General features: G+C 28.7%; 2 protein-coding genes across 2 annotated transcripts; both read left to right on the top strand.

The window, feature by feature from the left end:
- The first annotated feature begins 3,392 nt into the window (after positions 1-3,392).
- On the top strand, positions 3,393-3,851 carry LOC124941337 (protein enabled homolog). The gene has a single exon (XM_047481643.1). It carries the CDS (start codon positions 3,393-3,395, stop codon positions 3,849-3,851), a length of 459 nt encoding a protein of 152 aa, XP_047337599.1.
- Positions 3,852-8,261: 4,410 nt separating this feature from the next.
- Positions 8,262-11,060, top strand: LOC124939683 (tetraspanin-8-like). The gene is made up of 2 exons (XM_047480161.1): positions 8,262-8,774; positions 10,620-11,060. Exons 1-2 carry the CDS (start codon positions 8,262-8,264, stop codon positions 10,923-10,925), a joined length of 819 nt encoding a protein of 272 aa, XP_047336117.1. The 3' UTR covers positions 10,926-11,060.
- Positions 11,061-18,882: the final 7,822 nt, after the last annotated feature.

Raw genomic sequence — 18,882 nt, 5'->3', positions numbered from 1 at the left:
AGCTCTTATGTGGACTATTAATGATTTCCCGGCATATGCAAGTTTGTCTGGATGGAGTACAAAGGGGAAATTGGCATGTCCGTCTTGTAATCAGAACACTGCGTCTTTGAGGTTAACAAATTGCCAGAAGGAGTGTTACATGAATCATCGACGATTCCTCTTGTCTAATCATCGATGGCGCAAAGAGACCGATACGTTTGACGGGCATACTGAGCATAGAGGTCCTCCTATACTATTATCGGGTTCTGAAATTCAATTGCATGCACGAGATCTAAAGGAAATTTGTTTGACAAAGTACCTGCCTAAGAAAACGAAAGTTATACATGAATTCCGAGGTGATAATTGGAACAAATTCAGTATAATCTTTCAATTGCCTTACTGGAAATCTTTGATGTTGAGACATAATTTGGATGTAATGCATATTGAGAAGAATATATGTGATAGTTTGTTGGGAACTTTAATGAATTTCAAAGAAAAGACCAAGGATAGAATTAAAGCAAGGAAAGATTTGGTCATAATGAACATAAAACATTCCTTACATCCGGTTGAAGTTGATGGTGTTCTTCGGTGTCCGCCGGCCCCCTATGCATTGTCCTCAGAACACAAGAAACATTTATGCCAGTTTTTGAAAAATACTAAAATGCCCGACGGTTTTTGTTCAAATATTGGGGAGTGTGTAAACATGGAGGAGAAAAAAATTTCAAGATTGAAGAGTCACGATTGTCACATTTTATTATAATATCTCCTTCCACTAGCTACACGTGGCCTACTTCCCGATGATATGTACGATGCTTTTGTGAATTTAGCTAGGTTCTTTCGGTTGCTTTGCCAAAAAAGTTTACAACGCGGACAATTGGATACATTACATGACGACATTGTCTTAACACTTTGCAAATTGGAGAAGATCTTTCCACCTTCTTTTTTTGATATAATGGTGCACTTGCCAGTTCATTTAGCTTTTGAAGCTTGTCTTGGAGGGCCGGTTCAGTATCGATGGATGTATCCAGTTGAATAATATATGAGCACACTCAAGAAATACCTTAGGAACAGGAACATTTCAGAAGGTTCAATTAGTGAGAGTTACCTTTTGAATGAGAGTATGAGCATGTGTGCCCAATATTTGGACGATCAAGAGTCAGAAGATGAATCGATAAATACAAGTACAACATTCTCCATATTCATCGGTATGGAAAACTTATCTAATGGCACAGCCTACACATATCAAGCGGGTGATCGTGAGCGTGCTCATTGGTACATCTTAAAAAATTATCGCGAAGCTGAAGAATATTATAAGTAAGTCCATTAATTAATTTCATTATGAGGTATGATTTAAGTAATAATTTAATCTATCATTTGCGCAACGATTTCGTTCAATCATGCCCTCCTAATATTTCCAATGAAGTTCAGGATAAACAATATGTTAGATATTTTCAAGAAAGAGTAAGTAATCGTCTCAACAATTTATTTTTTTAGTATATATGACAATTAGTTTAACAATAATTTCTAATTAATAGGTGGATCAATTAACCGTTCAATCCGATAGGATAACGAATCTTAAGATTTTAGGACGTGGGCCTACATTGTATGCAAAGAAATATAACTCGTGCAAAATAAATGGGTACAAGTTTAACACGGAAAAACATGACGAGAGCTTGACCACCCAAAATAGCGGGGTTTTGGTTGTTGGTAATAATGGGGCCGAGACTATTAACTACTATGGAGTGATCAATGAAATCATAGAAGTGATATTATTTTGTGGAAGACGAGTGATTCTCTTCAAATGCAAATGGTTTGATGTTCATCACAAAGATCGGAGCATTAAAGTTGATAAGTATGGTTATGTTAGTATAAATACCAACAAGATTCTACATACTCAATTAAATGAACCATTCATAATGGCAAGCCAAGCACAACAAGTCTTTTACTCTACAGATATGGCATCAAGGCTTGAATGGAAAATTGTGACACCAATAAATTCTCGTTACTCTAATTAAGGTTGAATTATTTTCTATGAAGGGTTACTTGTAATTTTTTCTTATAAATATTACATTCAATATTTGCAGCTATCATGGCACCAAAAACAATGCAAGGTAAGGGTTTAAGCAGCGCGCTAAACGACCTTGTATAGAGGACCGAGGAGCATTCAGAAGATCCTATGCAATTACTTAACTCTATCGGGGAAATTGATTTGGACCTTGATGATGTCATGAATGTTGATAGTGTACAAAACACTAACTTCGATGATGATGAGACACAGCCCCCGTCTGAGGAGCAAGATGGAGGTACTGGTATTTGTGTGAGATATTTTCTTATGATCCTATATAATTTTTTGTTTAATTTTAGGATCTATTTCGAGGAGGAGACGGGGCAGGAACAAAAATACAACTATTGGTAGATTGCAAGCGGGGTAAAAAATGACTCTTCATTTTAACCCGGTAGATGGTAAACCAATGTGCGATAATATGACAGCGTGATCGAGGCATATTGGGAGTGTCATTCGAGACTCCAATGCACTACCTCACATGACTTTGCGTTGGTCGGACCTGAGCTCTACACAGCTAGATCACATATGGATGACTATCACGGTAACTTTTTATATTATTAATTTTTATGTATTCATCACAATCTAAAATCGTATTTTAATGTTGACTATTTAGGATCCTTTCGTGGCTGTGGGGGAGGACATCAACAACTATCGAAGACAAGGTTTATTTCAAGCAAACAAATTATGGGATAGATGGAGATGTCATTGGAACACCATGTACATTAAAGCTCGTGAAGGTAACGAGGAAGCGATTAGGGCAAATCCCCCTCCGAGATCGAACTAAGTGATTGGCATTATCTTCTTGATCGTCGCTTTCTCACTCCGGAATTCAAGGTAAATTAAAGTTTTTATAAAGAGCTCTTACATTAATCATTCATTAAACACAAATGTTTTCTTATTTACAGAAAACAAGTAATGTGAATGCGCAAAATAGGTCGCGTGTTGTGTACAATAATCATGCGGGCATCATCTCATTTTCGCAAGTGGAGAAGCAAATGGTTCGTTTTATCATTGAATAACAAAGTTTATAATGTTATTACGTTTTTATCAATTATTAAATTTGTACAGGAGAAGACTACCAGTACCTCGCCTAATTTTGTGGAAATATTTCTCCACACTCATACAAAGAAACCAACTCTACAAGATCCAAATCCGGAGGTCCCCCCCATTATTCAAGAAAAAGTGGTAAGACGTGTTTATTAGTTTCATTTATTTTATGTATGTAATCAAATGTAATTTGTGTTTGTAGACTGCCTTGCGAACTGCTATAGAAGAAGACCCGACTAGGAATGACCTTTAGTTGGCTGAGTATGCGTTCGGGTCTTAGGGACATGGGCGAGTCGTGGGTATGGGCTCAGGTGTCACACCTACATCTTTTAGAGCAGATGCTCGTGGGGGTTCTAGCACACCGCACAGTGACACGCAGCATTTCCGTGAAGAAAACGGAGTTTTACTTGAGGAGATGCAGAGGATGCGAGAGGAGCGTGAAGCGGAGAAACTTCAGTCACGGAGAGAGCGCGAAGAAGCATTACTCGAGCGTCAGATGGAGCGTGAGGAAGCACAAAAGCAACGTCAAATGGAGCGCGAAGAATTACAAAGGCAGCGTGAAATGGAACGTGAAGAAGCTCGAAGGGAGAGACAACAATCATTTGTAGAGCGTGATAGAATGCGGGATGAGATGCTTGAGATGAGGGAGACAATGAACTTCTTATTATCCATGATTCCCGGTGCTCGCCCTCCACGTCCACCTGCCCCTCCCACTAGAGATGATGCCCCTTCGACTAGTGATGATGCCCCTCGCACTTGAATTTTGGTTAGTTGAAATGTATGTTATTTGAAGTACGTTAATTAATGGTTTTTGTGGATTTGCGATATGATTGTAGTTTGTGGATGGATTGTAGTTTGTGGATGGATTGTAGTATGTGGATTATTATTGTTTTAAATTAATGATTGTGGTTTTTGGTGTTTGGTTATTGGTTATTGATGATTGATGATTGTGGTTTTTGGTTTTTGGTTATTGATGATTGTGGTTTTATATAGGTAAAAATTTGAAAAAAAACGATAATGGTTTAGTAACGATTTTATAAATTAAAAATCCGTTATTATAAATTTGTCTGTAACGGTTTAACAAATAAAAAACCGTCACAGAAACTTCACAGGTATCAGTAACGGCTTTCGAAAACCGTTACTGATAATTAATGCCTTTCAATAACGGTTTTAACACGGCTAGAACCGTTACTGTTTCCCAAATATATTATGTAACGGTTCTTGAATGCTGTTACTGATAATTATGCTTTTCAGTAACGGTTATAAGTCGGCTAGAACCGTTACTATTGTCCATTGACTATCAGTAACGGTTTTCGAAAGCCGTTACTGATACATGTGAAGTTTCTGTAACGTATGTTTTTTTTAACGATTGGTAACGGTTTTATTTGAAGTTACAGATATGTTTCCGTAACAGCATTTGATGCTTTCAGTACCGGTTTTCGCCCTTACTAATACCTTTTTTTCTACTATATTAATAATTTAAAACATGATATTACAAAATTAAAATTTGAAACAATCATAACTATTAAAAATTCTAAAATATAATAATTCAAAACATTAAATCACCATTACTAATCAAAATACTAAAACATAAAATTCAAAAATTAAAGTACAAAATTATAAAAATTGTTTGAACATTCAATATATTAATCTTTTTAACTCATTTTTTTCTTCAATCATAGCACACATACAACTAGCTGCATTCAATAATATGAAATGTTTAATCTTAAAAATAATTAATATAAAAAATAAATAACAAAAATTTGACTTACTTTAAGAGATAGATACTAGATACCGACAATAAAATTTCTTGATATTCTTCTCTTTCTGAAAAAAATGAAAATTAATTAAATAAGTGATATAAGGATATATAAGTATAAATATATATTAACTATTTTTATCCGTAAATAATTATATATTATAATATACTAATTATTATATCCATAATATTTATTTTTATTTTATATAATATATTAACTTTTTTTTTATCTCTTTTCAATATAAAATATAAAGTATAATATACTTTTATTATAAATAAAATATTAACCATTTTTATTTCTTTTTATACTAAACTAATTATTATATCTTAATATTATTTTTATTATATATAATATATTAACCTTTTTTTATCTCTCTCAATATTATATATAATATACTTTTATTATATATAATTTATTTATTTTTTTATTTCTATCTTATTTTTTATAACCAGTCTTTTTTTATAAAAAATCAGTGTTATTCTATATATTCATCCAACTTATGTATAGAATAATCGAAGTCTAAGTTTATCCTAATACATGAAAAAAAGGATATATGAGCAAAAAAAATGAACAAGATTTAGTTAGAGTTCACCAATAAAATAGTTTTTTTCTTTCTTTGTTGCTAGATTTCCTTAAGGTAAAAAAAAATAAAAGTTAAATAAAAAGCAAGAACAATAGTTATCATAAAAGTGAAAATAAATTTACCTCTTCTGAATGAGAAAATAAATAGATGAAGAGTGAAAAATGTGTGAAGACTAAAGAATAAGAGATTAAGAGAGCTAAAGAAATGGTGAAGAATGGATGAAGAAAAGATTAAGAATGAGAGAAAGAAATGGTGAAGATGGAAGAGAAAATGAAAGAAATGAAGGAAAATGAAAGAAGAGGCGATTAGAAGGAAGAATGAAAGAAAAGGCGATTAGATGAAGAAAATTATGCTAGATGAGAATGAAAGAAGATGAGATTAGATAAAAAAAGATTAGGTCAATGAAGAGTCGTAGATAATAGATATGTTAGAAATTAGGGTTTTACTTATGAATTGTGGGTTCATATAGGCTTTTAAGAGAAAGAGATGAAAAAGAATATATTATTTGAGTTTTAATATTAAATAAAAAAAATTATATATTATATACTTAGGCTCGAAAAAGCTCGACAAACCATCGAGCTAGCATTATATGTGCTCGAGCTCGACTCGAATTTTAAACGAGTCGGCTCGAGCTCGGCTCGAGCTCGGTCAAAGTCAAGCTCAAGTCGAGCTTTGACCGAGCAGCTCACGAGTGGTTCACGAGTAGCTTGACTTATTTGCAGCCCTAGCCAGGACCGAGGGGCAGCTTGCCTGTAGAGTGAAATGTTTTAACAATGGGTCTAGATTAATTACTCTTTTTAATATATATAAATTATGGGTCTTTGGTTATTAGTTGATGAGTCCTATTAATACAAAAGCAAATGTACAAAATATTTGAGATCTCAATTTTATTTTATGATCCATTTCATAACACTTTATGTATGCGTTAAAACAAAATTAAATTTTGAATGTGATTCAATAAATTTATTTTTTTAAATGTTTATTTATTGGAAATAGATTTAGAAACAAAATAATAGGTGTTTCTAAATGAATACTTTAACTAGCTATGATTTTTGTAATATTTCATGAATACTTAATGTCATATTATATTAATTAAATTCTTTGACCAATAATTATATGAAGAACATAACGACTATGATAGATTTTTCTTTTTAATATAATTTAAAATGGTCCCTATGAATTCTTGATTCATTCAATACTTCAATGTAAACTTTCTTTTTTTACTTAAGTTACATTGTGTATAGTAATTTAATATTTAATTTTTTTTTATAATGTAGTCATATTTACCGCACTTTGTCTATGTTTCGAAACTAAATTAAAATTTTGAATGTGTTTGAAATATTTTTAAATGTTTATTTATTAGAAATGGATTTAGAAACAAATCAATAGGTGTTTTTAAAGGAATACTTTAACTTTAAATATGTCCATTAGTGTTTTTTTTTTGTAATATTTCATTAATAAATGAATAATAGAGAAAATTAATAAAAGAATTTAAAAAAAAATGAACAAGAAGAGTGAGTTAAAAAATGTGTTTTAAACACAAAATCTATTTAATTATAATTTTTTACTAGTTAAATTAAACAAAGCCATTTATCTACATTTTTTATTATGTTTTTTTTATGATATTTTTATTTGGTATAATTTAGTTATTTTAAATTTATCTAGAAAAATGATATAGATAATTTAGATTTGGAACGAGAAATAAATGTAAATGAAGTGGTTGAAAATTTCTCTCATTTTTACTTTCAATTTCCATCTTCTATCACTAATTTTTTTTTAAATAATAATTTTTTCTAATAACTTTTTTTTAATGGTATACATGACAAAATATACCTCTATAATAATTAGGGGTATGAAAAATTACCGATATTATAGGTATATTGAAAATATTGATTTTTAAGGCAATAGAAGGTATGAGATTTTTAAAATTTTGATAAATCAAGATATATACCGAAATAATATTTATAAATTAAAAAATATATAATATATATATATATAATAATAATTAAATAGATCTGATATTAATTTAATTATAGAAATATAATTGTTTTTAATAATATTAAAATATAATTATATTGAAATATTATTCAATTCGGTATGAATTATTTTTTGAAGTTAATATGCTTTTTAGGTATCAAATGTATAATATCTATATTTATCAAGTTAAGGTAAATATATGAATTTTTTATATACCGAAATTAAGAAATTAAGGTATATCAAAATTAAGATAAGGTAAATATATGAAGTTTTTGTATAGGAAAATTTTTGGTAAAATATAAAGTATAGATAAAATATTAAAGTATATCGACCCACCCTAATAATAAATTAATAATATATATTTAAAATATGTCAAAAATTACGATGATAAATAAATAGATTTTTAGATTTTTATATTATTATTTATTTTTGTTATCAAATAATTAGAAAACACATATTTTACTTTGAATAAAAATATTTTATTAAAAAAAAGTCAATGATAATTTATCATTTTTTTTGTTATTAAATAATAAATAAAAAAATAATTTCTTAATTAAATATATAAAAAAAAAACAAATGTTCTTTATTTAGGGTGAGAAAAGGACGGTTACTTTTCACAACTCAAAATAATAAATTCATACAAAACCTAATTAATACCTCTGTTCTTCATTTTTCCCAATCTCTTAAAATCTTCACCCTCCCTCTCTTCTAAGAAATATATATATATATATGTATAGAGGGATACATATATATATATATATTATGCATGATTCATAATTCTCTCCCTTCCTTTTTTTAAGAGATCGATCTGAGTTGAGATATAATCATAGATTGATTTGATCTATTAGATATGGTTAGATTAAGCAATTGCATCGCAGCATTGATCAATGTCGTTATCATTTTGATCGCAGTGGTGTTAATCGGCACATCAATGGTATTCTACAAGGGACACGGTTCAGCGACGGAATGCGAGAGATTTCTTCAGAAACCGCTCCTTGCGATCGGAATATTCCTTTTCGTACTCTCAATCCTCGGATTAGGAGGCGCGACCTGCCGATTTCAGTGGATGCTTTGGATCCATTTGTTCGTGATGTTTTTGCTTATTATTGTCCTTACGGCGTTTACTGTTTTCGTTATCGTTGTTACGAATAGCGGAGTTGGGAGAGCGGTTTCTGGTAGAGGGTTCAAGGAATATCGTCTTGGTGATTATAATGATTGGCTTCAGAAAAATGTTATTAATGATGACAATTGGATTCAGATTAGGAGTTGTTTGATTGATACTCGTGCTTGTCGTCATCTTCAAGTCCCTGTTTCAGGCCAGACTCTTCAACAATTCATCAATATTAATCTTACACCAGTTGAGGTTAGTACATTTTCTATAACTTTATCAATTCTGACTCTTAACTTTTTTTTTTTTAATTCTAAATAACTATATTCAAAATGAAATGCTGTGAATCTTAGGTAATTTAATGAATAAAATCCTTGTATCAATTTGGTCAATATCTTTTTAATAATGGTGGTGGTCAACATTATCAAAATCTCCTAAAGCTATGAAAAGAGATATCACTATTTACTTTTATTAGGCATATGACTTATCTCTATTTTGTTATATAATAAATATTTGATTTGTTATTATTATTTTTATTATTAATACAATTGGCATTGTGTTTCACTTTAGAAATTCACTTCTATCCAATTTCATTTTACTAGATGACAAATCACAAATGTACCAAGTTCCATTTTTATAAATAATCACTAACTATTCAAATACTAATTCTTTCCAGAGAGGGTGTTTTAAAATTTCATCGACATTAGTATTAACCTATATATCATCACGAGTGGCTATATATTATCACGAGTGGCAAGACATACTCAATAATGTGGTGATAGACTTTCATATGATAAAAATAGTAAAATCTATCATCAATACAACTAGGATCAAGTGAAAAAAACTAAGTGGTATTGTGGAGTTTTATGCTATTGAACAAGTGAAGAGTGTGATCGGTCTGAAGAGGAATGAGAGGTGAAGGCGAGTGAGGAGTAGATTTATGTATCGGCTCAATACTGAGAAGATAACAAATGTTTTTACTCAGAATGGGAAAGGAACGTTATTACCCATTAGTATAGTGTTATGATGTAACAAAGTCTTTATTGAGAATAATATGAAGAAGTAAGATAATATATATATATAGAGACTTGACTACCTAGCCTAAGCTAAATATAAGAAACAGTCTTTTGTCTTTCAACATTAAACATTTATTACCTCAAACCCTAACTATTACTCTATTTCTAATAAAACTATAATAAATGAGTTAATCCCGACCTATTACATCAGACCTATTCATTGTCGGCATTTCTTTCTATTTCGGCAACAACAAAATTGTTTTATTATCATCTATTTAATAGCCTTTTTTTTTTAGATATTGTAATGTTGAAACTAAAATTTTGAGATTCAAATAATACTTTTGAACATCATAGTGCGAATTTTCAAATTATTCCAACTTACACTGTAAATAGTTTACTTTAAAAAAGGACAAGGGCAACAAGATTAAATTAATATTTTGTCTTTGCCTAAATCTACCTTCTACTGTTATTGATTTTAGTTTATCAAAACTTTGATTTAGCGGTCTGAACAGTGGGAGACGAGAATGTACAATCTTTAGTATAAAACCTTTTATGTAGAATGTTAATATCGTCTTCGTCTCGTCTAAACTTCTTCCGGCAACTATAGAACTGTGACTTTTTCTGGTAATGTTGCAATCGATCACTCGTTCATTGTTGACAACTTTGTTTGATTTATTGACTACTTCATGAAAACAGGTATTTCAACCTCTTTTTTGCCAACATATTTTTGCCAACCTTCAAATTTGAAGTTAATTGACATTCTTCATTTTCCTCTTTTGAAGCATATACCTCGGCCAATATCTATTTGGAGCAAATCTGGAAGAGAATTCATTTTGCTCGTCTTATTTTCTAAAATCTACATCTTAATTAATCGTCATTTTATAGTCATGAATTCTTCATCTTTTATTCCTAACAGCCACCATCTCCATTTGTGCGGCCACTTGAATTGTTAACGCACCAATAACCAACTTAATTGAATGACACTCTGAATCCATAATCATCATTGAATAATAAAGAACATTATTTGTTGATTATCTTGTTATTTATTCAATCATTCTAACAAAATGAATGCACTTATGTACAGTCTGGATGTTGCAAACCTCCAATATACTGCGAGTTAGATTTCAAGAATGCAACATTCTGGACAATGCCGAAAACAGGACCAGCAGTGCCAGACGAGGATTGCGTTACGTGGAACAATGACCCAAAGAAGTTGTGTTTTGACTGCAAATCATGCAAAGCAGGGGTCCTTTCAGGAATCAAGAAAGAGTGGAAGATAATTGCCATAATCAACTCTTGCTTCATTGGATTTGTCATCATCTTCTACTCGATTGGTTGTTGTGCTCTCAGGGCTAATCGTGTTGGTCGCTACCACAAGTATAGACCTTGAAATCATGTCGACCTGCAGTGTTTATTCGACCATGTCTTATCATATATATATACAATTGTTGGATCTTGTGAGCCTTTGATACTATTTTTGATCACCCTAGATGGATTATATAATATCTTTAATATTTCATCCATTCATTCTAATCTTTAGCTATCTTGTGCACAATTGTTATTTAGGGACGATAGTCTCTAGATGCTCATCATTGACTATTATTTATGTTAATTAGAATTTTTTGTTTGATTTGATGGGATGTAATGGCTGTATTTTTTTTTGGTGAGATCACTTAATAAAAAGTGAATATTTCTAGCCTTCCCAAGGTTCTCGGTTTGAGCCCGTCAGACGACGACAAGTTCTGCTCCTAGTTAAATGTGATTGCAGGTTATGTGTGCTTAACACACGGTCCCATTTTTATGGAAGTGCTTTAAGTTTAATTGGAGACATAATTATAAGGTATCATACTAGTTCTCATCTAATTTTAAAAAATAACCATTGTTTTGAAGCAACACAACCTTTTCATTTATTAAAGCATTTATACATGTATAATTCTCTCTTATAATAAGGTTTTTCTCTTTAAAAAACAATTAGGATATGTTTGGAAGAATTGATATTTAATTACAATTTAATTACTATATTTGAAAAGTATAAAGTTATAATTAAATCTTAATTCCTATTATTGAAAAAAATATATAATAAAAACAGTTTTAATGTATATTATCTATTTTATTAAAAGACAAGAGATAACTTAAATGACGAGATTTTTAAGTTTTGATGTTTTTAAAAGAATATCGATTCAACTTTTTAATTTCATAGATTTTAAAAAACAAATATGATATATTAATTTTTTAAATTAAAAAAATAAAATATCGGTTAAAAATGTTAACTTCTTAAATTAAAAAAAGAGAAGTGATAGGGGAGGGAATTTGAGAGAATGAATGGGGGAGAGAATGACGTGTCACTACATAGTTGGAAAAATGATAAAGGGTGAGGAGGGAGAGAAAAAGAATTTTTTTGTTATTTTTTCAACGAATGAGATTGCAACACCTAATTCCCTCTCTCAAATTCTCTCTCCAATCATTTCTCTAAAAAAAATACATTCAAAATGTTAATCTACACAATTAAAAAAGGAAAAAAAGACTTCGATTGAATATTTTAACATCCTAAATTAAAAAAAATTATAAATTAAAAACTTTGCCCGTGTTTTAAATGATAAGTTATTTTATTTGAAAAAACATAAATAAAATAAATGAATTGGAATTACAATTCCGAAATAAAAAATAGTGAAATTAAGAAATATAAATTTACACTAGATTGAATTCCAATGAAATTTTAATTTTAATTATAATTCTTAATATTAAAAGGTCTATAAATTTAAGAAATAGAATTGAACTTCCAGGTTTATCAAACACCCTTAAATAAATTAAAAAATAATTTTATTTTTGGTCCATTTGATGACTTTTTTTTTTTATAGTACAGTGAGTGCCTCGTTTTTCCTTTCCATCACTCTTATTTGAGTTGCTTTTGTGTTTTGTTCGACATCTTGTTTAGTCAGATTATATTTTTTAGATTATATTTTTTTTATCCTAGATTCTTATAATCTGAATAATAGTTATAGTGGTTGATGGATCGTTTGCTACTCATACCCTCCGATTGTCTTAATGATTATTTTCTCGAATTCGTGTTCATTCTTTTTTTAGCAGCAAAAGAGATGAAGTTACCAAATTTTTTACTTTTTCAATAAAAAGTCACCGAAACAGATCTTTTAGTTGGAGGCCCTCTTACATGTATCATCTCATTATATTTATTGATTTATCACTTTTTTGAAAATATATGTAGGTGATTAGTTATCATTTGATAAAACATTTTCTGACATTGTTTATCAACCCTAAAGACAATTTTTAATGCCACTTATAATATTTGGTAGAGATTTTTCTACATTGTTTTATTGGTTTGTTCGGTTTGTTTCACTTCATCACTTATGGTTACAAATATTTAGAGTTACCTTAAAATTTCAAGATTGTTCAATTTTTTTCGTTAGATTTTTTTTTGGGAATTAAAGTAGAACTAACATGACACCCCACAACCATGACCTCCCAATTAAACTCAAAATGCTTGATGAAATCGAACCCGTTATATTTTGGTCTCTTAAGCTGACTCTTACCACTGAGCTACCTTTGTCAACGTTATTTTACAATTTAATTTTTGATATGTAACTTTTTATTTTAATTAATAAAAAATAATTTCTTTTCAAACAAAAATATACATACATATATATAATTAATTATTAAAAGTCATAATATATATAAATGAATTAGACACATAAAATAAAAGTAAATAAGATTTTAGATAGACTTGAGCATAATCATATCCATAAATGTGAAAGGTTTACTTTTGTGTCTAACTAGTAGCCACTAATGCCTTGTTGTGTAGAGGCTATTTAAATAACTTAGAGAGGAAAAAATATGATGAGTGGTGATGATTTTGAGGAAATTATAATGTTTAAAAAAAAAACTTAATAAAAGAAAAAAAATAATAATTTAAAATAAAATTATTTTAATATTTTAGTTAATAAATTGATTAATTTGATAGAATAGAAGGAGACTAAAGTAATACTTAATTTTTTTTGTTACTTGAATAACCCAAAACCGAACTAGGCCTAAATCATATTCTCTTTCAATGTGAATTTGACAATATTTGTCTACTTCTATTTATAATTATTTTCATAGAATTCCCACCTCAGAGAAAAAGAGAGAAAGAAATACAGATTTTTAGATATGGACTTCGCCTTTGAGCTATTCGATTGGGGTTATTGAAATAACCTAGAGAGGGAAAATATGATAATTGGTAATGATTTTGAGGAGGTAAAAATATTTTTTTGGTAAAAAAATTAAAAAATATTGATATTTATAAATAAAATAAAAAATAATAATTTAAAAAAGAGGGTATTTTAATATTTTAGTTAATAAATTAATTGATTTGATAAATAAGAGAAATGTGGAGTTATTTTTGACTTTTTATTTATTTATTTGAATAACCCAAAACTGAACCAGACCCTAAAAGATCATCTTTCATGATTTTCCCTTGTTTTAAAGTCTAGCTTTAATCAAGACAACATGGCATCCTCCTATTACAGATAAAGGATTGAGGATACTAAGATTAATTTCGTTTCTTATGTTTCTTTTATAATTGTTGTCTATTTTAGTTGTTTCAAAATTTATATGTCTCTCTATTTAGCCTAGTGCAATTTTGTGTTAATCAAAAATTGTGAAATTTTGTTTTTTATAGAAATACATGATTTTTAGATATGGACTTCACCGTTGAGCTATTCAGTTGGGGTTATTGAAATAACCTAGAGAGGGAAAACATTATAATTGTTATTTTTTTGGTAAAAAAATTAAAAAATATTGATATTTATAAACAAAATAAAAAATAATAATTTAAAAAAGAAGGTATTTTAATATTTTTGTTAATAAATTAAATGATTCGATGAATGAGAGAAGTGTGAAGTTATGTTTGACTTTTTTTTTGTTTATTTGAATAACCCAAAACTGAACCCGACCCTAAAAGATCATCTTTCATGATTTTCCCTTATTTTAAAGTCTAGCTTTAATCAAGACAACATGGCATCATCTTATTACAGATAAAGGATTGAGATACTAATGGTTTTTATTCGTTTCACATAAATGTTTCTAATGGTTTTTATTCGTTTTACACTAAATCATTTTCTTTCTTCAAGCACTCCTAGAATGTCCATGTCTAGGTTGATGTTAACCAACGAAGAAACTCCATGTTATGACTTAACTTTCGACACTAAAGTCCTATATTGTTTAAAAAGATTGAAATACCAACGGAGGAAGACATATTATCCGAAAAGAATGAAACACTAACGGAGCTGGAAACTATCAAGGTGAAGCTTGTTGCAGCTAGATCCATAATAGAAACTCTACAAGATTAGATGGTGGAGATAAGTATTAATGCTCATACAACCATCAGAATCCCACTTCCTATGATGAAATGAATACTCTCCTAAAGGATACGCGAACAATTAAGCATATAACTATCCGCATCGTCCAAGAGATTATGACGAAGGTACTTCATTTCATTTATAAAACTTTTGATTCTTTATGCATAATATGAACTATTATATATATATATATATTACCTTGTTTCAGTTATAATGAATATTTTGTTGTTTACTGATTTGATAGATAAAAAATGTATTTTTGGTTAAGAATGAAAGGAACATTAATAAACTAGAATGCTCTGATAGAAGCAAGAAAATGACGAACAATGACTAAATATTTTAATGTCTTTTGATTATGATTTTGAAGTGTATAAATATTAATGTCTTCTTATTATAATGTTATTTTTTAACATGTTATAGTTATGTTTTATAATATATTAATGCCTTATGTTTTTGAGTTTATAAGATATTGTTCTAATCTTTATTCATGGTTATGGTTTTATAAAATTTAATTATACCTTTAGTTTTTTATTTATAATAATGTTGTGTGTGCAACAAATATTGTATTAAAATATATTCATCGTCATATTCCAATTTGTTTAGCCATTTTTTATGAAATTATTGTGAATAATGTAGCTGATCAAATATCTTTTTTGGTAAATAATTTTCACTCTCAACTACAAATTCAATGTATGAGTGTGCAATAAATTTTGCATTATTTCATGCTTATCGTCGAATCGTAGTAATGTTTGCAATTTTTATAATATGTATTGTTGTGAAACCTATTGCGAATCGAATTTCATTTTTGGTAAATAATTTTCAACTATCGGGTAGAAATCCTTTATATGAGTGTGCAATACCTTTTGCATTATTTTATTTTTATCGTCAAATTGCAATAGTATTTGAAATATAAATAATATGTATTGTTGCAAAACTTATTGTGGATCGAATGAAATATTTTGTAATATTTTTTAACTCTCAGATAAAAATCTCTTATATTAACTAGTGTGCAATATATTTTACATTATTTGATATTCATCACCTAATTATTGTAATGTTTGTAATATATATAATATGTATTGTTGTGAAACCTATTGGGGATCGAATGACATATTTTGCAATATTTTTCAACTCTCGAGTAGAAATCCCCTATATGAATGTACAATACATTTTGCATTATTTGATGTTTATCGCCAAATTATTGTAATGTTTGCAATATATGTATTGTTACAAAGTCGATTGCGGATTGAATGACATATTTTGTAAATATGTTTTTAACCCTCAAGTAAAAATCCCCTATACAAGTGTCCAATACCTTTTGCATTATTTTATGTTCATTGCTAAATTGTTATAATATTTGCAATATTGATAATATTTATTGTTGTGAAATATATTGCGGATCAAATGATATATTTGATAAAAAAAATTTCAACTCTCGGGTAAAAAACTTTTATATGAGTGTGCAATACCTTTTGTATTATTTGATGTTCATCACTAAATTATTGTAATGTTTACAATATTGATAATATGTATTGTTGTGAAACCAATTGCATATCGAATTACATATTTGGTAAATATTTTTCAACTCTAAGTTGAAATCCCCTATTGTAGAGTGTAGTACATTTTGCATTAGTTGATGTTAATCGCCAAATTTTAGTAATATTTACAATATCAATAATATATATTGTTGTGAAACTTATTGCGGATCGAATGCTATATCTGGTAAATATTTTTCAACTCTCTAATAGAAATCTCCTGTTTTAAAGTGCAATACCTTTTGCATTAGTTGATATTATTGTCAAATTGTAGTAATGTTTGGAATTGTGTAATTCTCAAATATTGTAAAATTTAATACGGATCTCTATTTAATGTTACAACTAATTAAACTAGTAAAATTTACCGTTAACAAACTATTTATTATTTTTAATTACCACAAACTACCCATGTACTTGTATACTTACTTTCTTTAATTCATCTTCTATATTTTATCAAAATTTATTATATCTAGGGTCAGCTCCGAACAACCCCAAAGTTTGAAGGCCTTATGCGAAAAAAATAATTTATTATTATCTTATTTTTTATTTAACTTTTTATATTTTATATTAATTGAAACATTAATAATTTTGTATTATATTTAACATAAATAGTTTATTTTAGTTAGTTAAATGATACAATAGTTTCTTATAGGTGTTAGGCTGAAACTTGTTATGATATTTTTTTATTTACTATAAATCGTTTTTGGAGGCCCTAAGATGGAGTGGGACTAGGCGGCTGCATTAGTTGCCTTACCCTAGGGTCGTCCCTAGTTATATTTATCTCACTTTCTTCTAACTATTTATTTAAAGTATCTTCATTCTTTGATTAACAACATCAAGTTTTTCAATATATTTTATATAACATCAAGGTAAATATATTTGTATACTCTCAATATATCACATATACATATATATAATTAGATATTATTATTCTTATCTTCATTTATGTCTGCATCTTTTATTACATTTTTAGAGGATCTTCATTCTTTGATCAACAACATCAAGATTTTGAATACATTTTATATATAACATATTATTCTCATCTTTGATTATATATATAATATATTAATTCTTATCTTATTTTTGATTATATATGCAACATCAATAATATAATTTTATATTTTATATATATAGATAAATACATATTATTCTTATCTTTGATTATATATATATATATATATATATATATATATATATATATATATATATATATATTTTGCAGATTATATATATAAATACAAAATGAGGTCTGACCGAGTTTGGGTGAACAGTCTAAAACATGGCTGCATGAAAGACTTTTTAAAAGGTTTAACATAGTTCATTTCATTTTCCACAACTCAAGTTGGTTGGTAAAAGTCCTGAAATTCTCAGAAATAATTATTTCTATCAAATCAGAATGAGCTCGTACAAAGAGAGAATTCAAAATGAGAATCAACAATACTCATCATCCTCTTCAATACAATCTCCTTTTATCGTTAGGGGAAGGGGAAGGGGAAGGGGAAGGGGAAGAATGCATCCTAATGAAAATAGATGGCATGCGAATATCTCAGACTAGGATGGTTAGGTTTGAATGTAGTCTTTTCTATTTGTAATCTTTATTTTTTAGAATGTATGAATGCTACTAATAAGTTTTTTTAGGGTCTTTTGATTGTCATCCTTAATCATAGTTAGGGTTTGTCTAGCTTTGATTTCTGACCCTCCCACTTTTGGGATTTTAATGAAATGATTTTAACCGTTTTCCAAAAAATAGTATATGAATATCGAGGACTTGTCTTAATCGTAATTTTCCAACCTGGTTTAGAGACATTATCTATTACAAAAAATACTTGTTTTGATCTGTCTTTTGAGTTGTCAATAATCGGTTGCAATTTATGCTAACAAAGCCATATTTATCAACTTTAATTCCACTTTGTCCAGAATGCACGTCAAACCACTTGCACTTAAAAAGTACAATCTGTCTTCCATTATGATATTGCATTTCAATAATTTATGTAAACATTCCATAATAGTCCATAGTTTCCAAGTCATTATCGCCAACCACAAGAATACCACTTTTTTATGTTGTTAAACCCTAGTCATGCTCTTTTGTGTTGAATTTATTTCCGTTCACTTTACACCATACAAATTTGGACGCATATTTTGTAGGATCGGTTCCTAGAATTTTAAGATCTTTCATTCTTTGACTATTATCTTTTATTTTTTCGACCTATAAGTTCAAATAAAGACAAAGTTTAAACTTTCATATTTTTTTTTTGTAATATGCAGTTATGAAATAACTCACTTGAATTCTGAACCAATTCATATACTCATCATCACATTCTCTATTAGAGCGTCCTTGCATTTATTCACTGCATAATTTGGAATAAAAAAGTTAATAGTTGTAAGAATAATTCATATTGGATATAGAATAAGTCAGTATTAATACTAGTAAAATGGTTTAGCCTCTTCACAATTCTTTAGT

The sequence above is a fragment of the Impatiens glandulifera genome, chromosome 1 (genome assembly GCF_907164915.1).
Source record: "Impatiens glandulifera chromosome 1, dImpGla2.1, whole genome shotgun sequence".
In the NCBI taxonomy this organism is placed as follows: domain Eukaryota; kingdom Viridiplantae; phylum Streptophyta; class Magnoliopsida; order Ericales; family Balsaminaceae; genus Impatiens; species Impatiens glandulifera.
This window is presented reverse-complemented; position numbering and strand designations above follow the sequence as displayed.